Below are 10,545 nucleotides of genomic sequence, written 5' to 3' on the forward strand. Positions count from 1 at the left end.
GCCAGGATGAGACCCTTGTGGTAGGGCAGGGGTGGGCACTAAGTGGCCCTCCAGCTGTTGTTGAACTACAAATCCCAGCAAGCCTTGCAACAGTGGCCAAATAGCAAAACTATCGCAGGGCTTGCTGGGATGTATAGTTCTACAGCCACTATGGCTGTCCCTGTAATAAAGTGTATGGATGAGTAAATCTGGTGCCCAGTGACCAGATAAATGATATATTACTGCAGACTTGCTGAGTTACTCCCTGTGCAGCGTCTGTGATATGCTGTGCTGTTTTATATAATAGCAGTTTGCTGCAGGGAACACCATTGATCTCCCTGTCTGTCAGGGTCCTGCCCACATCCAACATGGCGACCGGTGGCTCCTCGGCGCTGATGGTGGCGGCGGCCGTGGCCCTGGGTGGCGGGTTGATCCTAGTGGCTCGCCGACTGATGAGCAATAACGTCCGGGCCGCGGCCTCTGCCCTGATGCGGGGCAAGACGGTGATCATCACCGGGGCCAACTGCGGGATAGGCCGGGCCACGGCCGCCGAACTGCTCAGGCAGCAGGCCCGCGTCATCCTGGCGTGCAGGGACCGGGCCCGGGCGGAGGAGGCGGCCCGGGAGCTGAGGCTGGAGGTCGGGGACAGCGGGGAGATCAGTGTTAGGGAGCTGGACCTGAGCTCTCTGCAATCTGTCCGGCGCTTCTGCCAGCAGGTGGTGAAGGTAGGGAGCCCGGCTACTGTTACTGCTGTCAGTGTTGTAAAATAGGGACAGCTCAGTACATCCTGGGACTCCCAGGAAAATAGGGACAGTTATCAATTATGTATTTTCACATTGCATTTGGTGATGACATAAATATGGGATATAGTTGGCATCTTGGCGTGCAGGATGCCGACGGTCTAAATACCGGCACTGGAAACCTGACTGCCGGTATCCCGAAGGTAAGTATCTAGGGTTAGGTACTAAGGGGGGAGGGTGAGGTTTAGGGTGCGGGGAGGGGGAGGTTAGGATTAGGCTCTGGGGAGGGATGGTTAGGGTGCGGGGAGGTTAGGTTTAGGTACTAGCGGGGGAGGTTAATTTCTGCCCGGGCCCCCATGACGACCTCGGCCTTCCCCACATCGATTCCTTTCAATCCCATCCATGTGAACCCCATATTAAGGATACCACACTGTTTTCCATTTATCCTTCCACACGGGCGTTTCAATTCAGCGTGATGTTGCATAGCTTCCCAGAGCTATTCAATTCAGCGCGTTAAGTCTGACTACACGATTTCTTCACCCACCCTCCTGAGGTGCTGGCCGTGATGCTGATTTCTGGCATAGCGCCGCGCTAACAGCCTTGTGGCCGGCACGATAGTGTGAGAATGCTGCTTAGCGCGACTAAACACCCAGCTTTCGGACTTAACAGCACGAATAGCTTTGGGAACTCCTTCCCTGGGCTATTCAGCATCGCGCTGAATTGAATAACCCACACTGCCCTCACAGTTCACCATGAAGACATAGGCTGCTCTCATGTCACTATGGGGTAGATGTATGATAGCGTCACTTAACGTGCCGCTATAACGCTTCGCCTCTTTACCGAGGCGAAGCAGGAAGCACTCCCGATGAGATCTCATCGGCCAGAGAGGGGGAGCGCTAGAGACCACAGCGCATCAGCCTAGTGCTGATGCCCTGTGTCTCTGTCCAAGCCGGCTCCATTGAGCATGCGCGGGATCTCGCAAGCATCGCGAGATCCCTGCGTGCAGTCTGGAGCCGGCAGCCGCCGCAGCAGGGACAGCGCTGTCCCTGCTGTGGAGATAGGACAGCGCCAGGCTGTAGCTGTCGATAACGACAGCTACAGCGGGCCGAACGGTCAGACGATATGACCGTTCGTACTTAGTCCAGGCTATCAGCGCTGCTATCTTGTAGATAGCAGCGCCGATATGGCAGGGGCGCATAGCGCCTCTGTCATTTACCGCCCAGACCCCCGATCATACATTGGGGAGAAGCGGTATCAGCGCACATACCGCTACTGGGCTTCATACATCTTCCCCTATATGACTAGGCACTCCCCTCACCCCCCCTCAGCCCCACTTCACCATGGCAACCCTGATACAGTCCTTAGCCGCTATATACAGTCAGCGGCTCTGACACTTTGGTGCTTTCCCAGGCCTTGTTACGACACCTATCAGTAATAAACAAAGCCTCAGATTTCCCTTTTTCTTTAGATCTACACTCTTTTCATTGGTATTTTTGGCTAAGCCTAGTTACATATTATCTATTAGTCCTATTGCCTACTTTGATCTTTATGCCACTCACATTCTTATATATATATATATAATATTATATATATATATATATATATATATATTATACACACTATTGTACAACTTGGCTTCTCAATGTTTTTTTTTTGTAAACCCTCCACTATTGTTATGATGATGGTTCAGTGATACATTATACATACTTAGGGCCTGATTCAGAGATGGACGGATTTACACAGCCACACACAAGCTGCTGTGCAAATCCGTCCATCTCACATGCAAATACATAAGGAGGTGTCAGACAACTCCTTGCTACATTTGCGATCCCAGCGCTGCTACCGACGTTGCTCTTTTGGTCAGGCTGCAGGAGCTGAAGCCTCCCGCAGCCTGGCCACGCAAGAGGCCAGGAATATGTGTCCGCCGACGCAGACCCTGGCCTCGTCCCTCCCGGGCAAGGCCTGTGTCTGCGTACCTGGAGGTGACATGCTTCCGTTTCCGGGAATGGCGCCCAGGCACGCTCCCACTCCACCCCCCCCCGCCCCAAACGCAGCAGCATGTCAATCATGCCGCTGCATGGGGGTCTGCGGGTGAGATCGCAGGACCCGTTCTGCACATGCACAGAACGGTTCCTGCGCAGGTGTAGACCCTTCAACATCGGAGATGTGCGTTCATCCTCGGATGAACGTACATCTCTGCATCAGACCCTTAGTTTTGTCAATTAACTATTACCTATATAATTTAGGGCCTGAATCAGAGACGGACGCTCTGAAAGAGCGCTCGCTCTGAATCAGGGCGTGTTTTTTTTTTTGTGCGGCCTCCTGGTTGCTCGCTTAGCTGTGGGTGACCACAAACAGCTATTGCGAGTGGCCAGGATGAGACCCTTGTGGTAGGGTCTCGTGGCCGGAAGCCCCAGAGAGCTTCCGGCTCTAATAGACAGCCGCCCCTTTTGTAGTGAGCCACAGAGAATTTCTCTCTCGCTCCGGGGCTTGCGCACGTGCGGTCGCTGCGCGTGCGCAGAGCCCACCATCGACCTGCTTGCGAGCGGCTCTGGATCAGGCCCTTAGTCCTTTACTGAATTTGTCTCATTTACTCTCCACGGCCTGAAGAAGCGGCTAGGGGCCTGGTTCAGAGATGTACGCTATTCCTGTATTTACGCAGTTGAGTGATTATCAGTCAACTACACATGCACCACGGTCCCACACTGCACATGCGCCAAGGTACCTTTGCGATTCTGGGCGCAGAGAGGATTTCTTCGCAACGTAGTTGAGTTATGGACCGTTTGGGGGAGGTGACTGGGAGTGGCGGCAGAAAACACAGGTGTATCCCGGCTGTTTTCAGGGCGTGCTGTAACCTGTGTTTGTCATCCCGTACGCAGAGAAGTGGTTCCGCCTCTCAGCTCAGGCGGCCATTCTGCATGACTGTAGGGCTACTCGGATGGCCGATCATCGAATTATCTGTGACAGCGGCTGTGTATTTGCACGCACTTGCTAGGATCTGCAAAGCTGCCTGTGTGCGTCTGAAAACATTTCAAGCCGGCTGCAGCGTTGCATATTTTCGCACAGCGGCTACGTGTGGTATCGCGGCTGTAAATGCATTCCTGTACATCTCTGTATCAGGCCCTAGGTGCCACGAAACGCGTCGCAAGCAATATTCCAGTGAGACTTTTTAAAGTTTTATCTCATGCTTTTATTTTTAGGTTTATCAATCTTACACCGGTTTTTATCTTGTGACATTGTGCTCTTTTTTTTTTTTTCTTATATATATTCTATTAAATTGTCCATTTTATTGTCCACACTAGTCAATAAAATAATTATGGTCTTGACTTTGGTGGGCTTGAAGGCTGTGATAACCTACCACTATAAATCTGATTTCTCCCCTGTGGTGAGTAAGGTTCTATCTATTCACAGCTGTCATATTACAGATAAGTCACTCTAGATCACTATCTATGGTTTAAACATCCAGGAGATTTACAACTGTTTTGGGTGAGTTGGGAACACCTCATTCTCCTTAGGCTGCTGTTCTGAGTGCCCTTTGGCAGTGCCCATAAATCACTTGTGGCATTTTAGTGTACAGTCAACACCTCTTTGACGAATGGAAAAATACACACAGGTGCTTTTCTGAATGCTCCACACATCAAAAATAGAATAGGTTGTGTTGCTGCTTGTTCAAAATGTCACACACACAGCTGTGATCACCGTTGTTTCCTCCTGGAGTCACTGTCAATGTGCGCTGGTAAACTGTTAACAAGTGGATGGCTAGGGACAGTGTGAGGGAAGACTGCAATTTAGTATATAATGGGCATATTGCTTCAAATTGCAGAAAAAAAAACCTTATCCAGATCTCTTGGCTATATTATACCTCATTCATATCGCAATCCCGGGATTTTGTACACGGATCTATCCCGGGTGCGACCCCATTCAGACTGGCGGCCTGACCCGGCTTATTGCTGTGCGTTCATGTGAAATAACCGGGGTTTTGGCTGGCAGTGTGAAAGGGGTATTGGTATAGTGTTCACTCTAGGTCCGGCAGCAGGCAGGGCGCCGGACCTAGAGATAGGGCACCTCTGCGCGTGCCCGGGCACTCCTGGGGACGTGCCCGGCACTTACGGACATGCCGGGCAGCCCCCAAGCGCTGCGGTCACTGTGAATGGATGCCGGAGGCATCTGCCCGGCATCCATTCACCGGTGGGCGCCGCCTTTGGACCACTCAAGGGACACTGTGACCCGCGGGTGGAGACAGAACCTGCAGGCTGTCTCAGCGGGGCACCGCGCTGAAGGGCAGGGTGCTTTCTGCCCTTCAGAAATGGGGCAGGGCGCGGCGCCCTGCTGAAACAGCCTAGCGGGAATGCTATTAGTAGTTACTTTAATCATTGTAGTGTCTCTAAAAATGGAAATATAAGAATTTTTTTTCTTCTCCACCAATTTCTCTTCCAGGAAGAACCTCGGCTTGATGTGCTCATCAACAATGCTGGGATTTTTCAGTGCCCCTACATGAAGACGGAAGATGGGTTTGAAATGCAGTTTGGCGTGAACCACCTAGGTCATTTTCTCCTCACCCATCTCCTCATTGGCCTCCTGAAAAGCTCTGCTCCCAGCAGGATCGTGGTCGTCTCCTCCAAACTTTATAAATACGGAGAAATCAATTTTGATGATTTAAACTCGGAGAAGAGCTACAGCCGAAGCTTTGGTTACAGCCGCAGCAAATTGGCTAACATCATGTTCACTAGAGAGCTGGCGAGGCGCCTGGAAGGTAGCGGGGTGACGGTCAATGCCCTCCATCCTGGAGTAGTCAGAACCAATTTGGGACGGCATATTAATATCCCTGTCTTGATAAAACCACTGTTTAACGTTGTGTCCTGGGCTTTCTTCAAAACCCCAGAGGAAGGAGCTCGGACCTCTGTCTACTTGGCATCCTCTCCAGAAGTGGAAGGGGTATCTGGAAAATATTTTGGTGACTGCAAAGAAGACGACCTTCTGCCGAAAGCTATGGACGACTTGGTTGCTAGGAAACTCTGGGATATAAGTGAAGTGATGGTTGGACTTATTAAATAATGTGATTTCACACTGGAGAAACAATTGCAGTTGGTAAACTGTCAAGAAAAATATAGGCCTAAATAGAGATCAGATGATTTTAAGCAAAATGATGAATATACTTAGCATTAAATATTATGGCAATCAGAGCATGCATTTGTTAATGGTATTTACCACTTGTTGTACAGTACAATGCTCACAAATAATTTATTGATGAGTGGCAGTAATGTAATGTGTTTTTGATTTGCTGTTAAGAAATTGAAAATACATACGTTTTGTTCTTCCTATAGGTCTGCAGAGTATTTCAGGTGTATTCAGTGGATATTTTGTATTCACAGTACTAATCTTACATTGAATAATTCAACTCAAAAGTAAAAATGTAGTTTGGGATGTAAATAAGGTTGGACACGTCAGAAAAGGAAATCCCGCTAACCTGCTATGCCCTCTGCGGCGATAATGGTCCACATCAGATGTATCCTGCCCAGGCAAGCTTTTATCATACTGCTGGTGGGGTTGTCAAATCCCCCTCCTCACTGAGCTTCTCATTCATTTTACGTTTTGTAGGGAATTTGTACATTTATTTATCTAGTAACCAATTTCTTTGTAAATGAATCCGTGGAAATAAGTCTTTTCCCTCCTCTTTCACAGGCATATAATAGTCTCTCCAGTTATTGAATAATAATAATTATAGTTAAACTTAAGGCTCAGTGAAGTCATGCTATCATGTTCAGAGATTACTACAATAGATGAAGTAACCAATAGCAACCAATCTTACATCATCACTTATCGACTACCTTGTACTACAGCTAAATAAAATAGTATTACTGTATTATCATTTATTTCTAAACATATCGCATAGCTTTCTTATAACTGTCCCAAACATAAGAGTTAAGGGCAAAGTTATTACGAATAATTGCCTACTTGAATCTTTTCTTCAGTCTCTGTGGGGGCGATTCAATGGGGTGTGGATTAACAGTAAAAAGGTCGACAGTGTCTAGATAGATATCAGATGTTAGACCAGAGGTTCTCAAACTCTGTCCCACACAGAGGTCATGTTTTCCAGGTCACCCAGCAGGTGCACAGGTGTAATCATTACTCACTGACACATTTTAAAAGTTCCACAGGTGGAGCTAGTTATTTCACTTGTGATTCTGTGAGGAGACCTGGAAAACATGACCTGTTTGGGGTCCTGAGGACCGAGTTTGAGAACCTGTGTGTTAGACAATCAGTAGGTCGACATGTAAGAAGGTCTACAGGGTCAAAAGGTCAACACTTGATTTTTTTTCTAGCCCTAATCTTCACCCTAATCCTCCTTTTGGTGCCTAACCCACCGGTAAGTACCTACCCCCCCAAAAAAAAGTCATGTGTTGACCATTCGTACCTGTCGACATTCTTACATGTTGACATTTAGTGTGTCGACCTATTAACTGTCTAACATCTGGTGCCTATCTAGACATTGTCAACTTTTTTTACTGTCTATCTATAGTCCGGAACCCGATTCAATTCAGCTCGATGCTAAATAGCCCCAGGAAGGAGTTCCCGGAGCTATTCAATAGACCGCACTAAGTTGGAGAATACCGGTTACCGCACCTTAAGCTGGGTGTCTGGTTGCGGTAACCATCATTCTCCACCTAAAGTGCTGGCCGCGAGACTGTTAGCGCCACGCTAAGCCGGGAAACAGCATCTCGGCCAGCACCTAAGGTGGATTTATGCTCGCACCTCAGGAGGCTGTGAGCAGAAATTCTGTAGTCAGACTTACCAACGAGGTGAATTGAATAGCTCCGGGAGCTTGTATTGAGGATGCGTATACAATAGTGATCTGTTACCTCTATGATGGCAGGTGCTACAGCTACTTTTATTACACAATAGACACAGGTAAGTACAGCCATGGGCAAAACTTTTGAGAATGACACAAGTATTGGTTTTCACAAAGTTTGCTGATTCAGTGTTTTTAGACCTTTTTGTCAGACGTTACTATGGTATACTGAGGTAACATTACAATCATTTCATAAGTGTCACAGGCTTTTATTGACAATGCCGAGAGTCAATATTTGCAGTGCTGACCCTTCATTTTCAAGACCTCTGCAATTCGCCCTGGCATGCTGTCAATCAATTTCTGGGCCACATACTGACTGATGGCCGCCCATTCTTGCCTAATCAATACTTGGAGTTTGTCAGAATTGTCTACCCACCTCTTGAGGATTGACCACAAGTTCTCAGTGGGATTAAGGTCTGGGGGGTTTCCTGGCCATGGACTCAAAATTTTGATGTTTTGTTCCCCAAGCCACTTAGTTATCACTTTTGCCTAATGGCAAGGTGCTCCGTCATGCTGGAAAAGGCATTGTTCATCACCAAACTGTTCTTGGATGGTTGGGAGAAGTTGCTCTTGAAGGATGTTGAAGGATACAGAGGTCTTGAAAAAGAAGGGTCAGCACTGCAAATATTGACTCTTTGGATAAACTTAATGTAATTGTCAATAATAGCCTTTGCCACTTATAAAATGCTTGTAATATTACTTCAGTATACTATAACATCTGACAAAAAGGCCTAAAAACACTGAAGCAGCAAACTTTGTGAAAACCAATACTTGTGTCATTCTCAAAAGTTTTGGCCATGTCTGTACACTTGTTCTTTACCCAACATATTAAGTCCCCAATGACAGAACTCCACAATTAAAAGAAAAAAAATAGCTGAATTCTATGTGGGTGATTTCCTGAAGAATGTAACTTTTTAAAGTTTGGTCAGCACAACTTTGGCGCGATCCTTTCTATTAGTTGAGGAAAGAAGACCCCCCCCCCCCCCAAATATACATTAGACAGAATGGAGCTAAACCCCTGATCCACTAAACTCCCAAAAATTACCCGGTTTATTAAGTCACCCCTCTGATCACTTTGTCAATATTTGTAATATCTCTAGCCTTGTCTGTGAGCTCATTTTACAGTCCTGTGCTGTGCAGTATATAGTGTTCTTTCTAGCACCCTGGGGTGTCGCTCTGGTGCTTCTAGCAAACTCTGATCTGTATCTTAGCAGTTTGTTGCATCTGCAGAGTGTGCTAGAAGCACCAGAGCAAAGAGCGACACCCCAGGTAGGAAAGAGGAACTGCATGGGTTCTAACAGGTGCAGAGTGCTAAGTATACCTTGTTGGTGCTTTGTATGATAAAAACAATAACGCAGCAAGGAGTTTTCCAAAAATTCCTCCAATGATTTATTCACTCTATATATAACCACATGGCCATTATTATTTTTTTTTACCAATTATATTTTTATTAGATACCGTAAATAAATTGAAATATTATAATAATCTCAACAATAACATATACAAAAAATAAAATAAAATAATATTTAAAAACACAATAAAATAAAAGGAGGGGTCAAAAGAAAAAGAGTAAATAGCTAAATTTTTGATACTACACACTCAGAAAATACATACAAATATCACATTTTCAAAACGGTATTGTATAACCCAGTTCTATATCGACAAAACAATACACTTTTGGAACTCAAGAGACAATATTATTGGAAGGAGAAGGAGAATGTAGTATTCCAATATCAGTTGGGCCAGGTCTCAAGGGATTTCCTCCCAGACTATCCCTATATTCTTTCCATTTAAACCACAGCATATGGGGCGAAGAGACCGCAGTAGAATAGTTACTGTCCGCTGTCTCAAAATCACAATGGCAATTTACTTTATTATATGACCTAAGCTGGGCACACAGTCTGTTCTCCACAATTGAGCAATAGCAGCTTTTGCAGAAATCAGAATGTGCCCCAATATATATCTATCTCCCTTTGATAAGTTCCCCGGGAAAAAATGAAACAGAGCAATAACCGGGTCCAGTGGTATCCCCACTCCCGCAATGTCCCCAATCAAGGTGAACACTTCGACCCAAATAGGTCTCAGTAGAGGGCATGACCAAAATACATGGAAGATACTGCCCACTTCTCCACACTTTCTCCAGCAAAATTTAGAAATGGATGGCCAAATCTTATGTTGTTTCTCAGGGGTGAAATATGATCTATGGAGCAATTTTAAGAACATTTCTGCGTGGTTCATACAACGGGACATCTTATAGCAGGTTCGAAAAACCATTTCCAAATCTTCCTTTTCCAATGTTCTTGACCAATCCTTCTCCCATTTTTGTAATGATGTGAATTTGTTTGGTCTATTCTCCGTTATTAGCTGTTGATACCACCATGTAATGCCACCTTTTTGAGTAGAGGACTGGAATTGTTTTAGTATATACCCAGGTAAGGAACTGTGTTGGAGATTGAGGGAGGGTAGGCTCTGAACCCAATACCGCATCTGCAAGTATTTAAAAAAATCCTGTTTCGGGAGACTGAACTTACTCTGAAGCTCAGAAAAGGAGATAACTTTTCCACCCGACATCATATCCCCCAATGAATTAATTCTTGCAGCATTCCAAGACTCCACCTGTAGGTTTCCAATTAGTCTAGCTATACAAGATAATGAGAGAGCAGTTGTCGGTAAGGAAACATCTTCACGCTTAATAACGAATCTATTCCATGCCTGTATTGTGGCACCAACTGAACCAGAGTGCCTGGAACTTGGGGGCTCTGCGGCGACCGGAAGCCATAACAAATCTGGGAGAGCTAGGGGTTTAACGGCCTCCGATTCCCACGCAACCCAAGGTTTAATGTTATCCTCCATAAACCAATCTCTCGCCTGATTTATCAAACAAGCATACTGGTATTTCTCTATATCTGGGAATGCAACTCCTCCTTCAAGTTTAGGTAAAGAGAGAGTTGCTCTTGCTATTTTCGGCCTACCCCC

At 46.2% G+C, this 10,545-nt stretch overlaps 1 protein-coding gene across 1 annotated transcript; it reads left to right on the forward strand.

The window, feature by feature from the left end:
• The first annotated feature begins 297 nt into the window (after positions 1-297).
• RDH14 (retinol dehydrogenase 14) lies at positions 298-6,038 on the forward strand. The gene is made up of 2 exons (XM_088481688.1): positions 298-704; positions 5,157-6,038. Exons 1-2 carry the CDS (start codon positions 348-350, stop codon positions 5,772-5,774), a joined length of 975 nt encoding a protein of 324 aa, XP_088337814.1. The 5' UTR covers positions 298-347; the 3' UTR covers positions 5,775-6,038.
• Positions 6,039-10,545: the final 4,507 nt, after the last annotated feature.

Source organism: Taudactylus pleione, unplaced genomic scaffold, assembly GCF_031769625.1.
Source record: "Taudactylus pleione unplaced genomic scaffold, aTauple2 ptg000276l, whole genome shotgun sequence".
Lineage (NCBI taxonomy): Eukaryota > Metazoa > Chordata > Amphibia > Anura > Myobatrachidae > Taudactylus > Taudactylus pleione.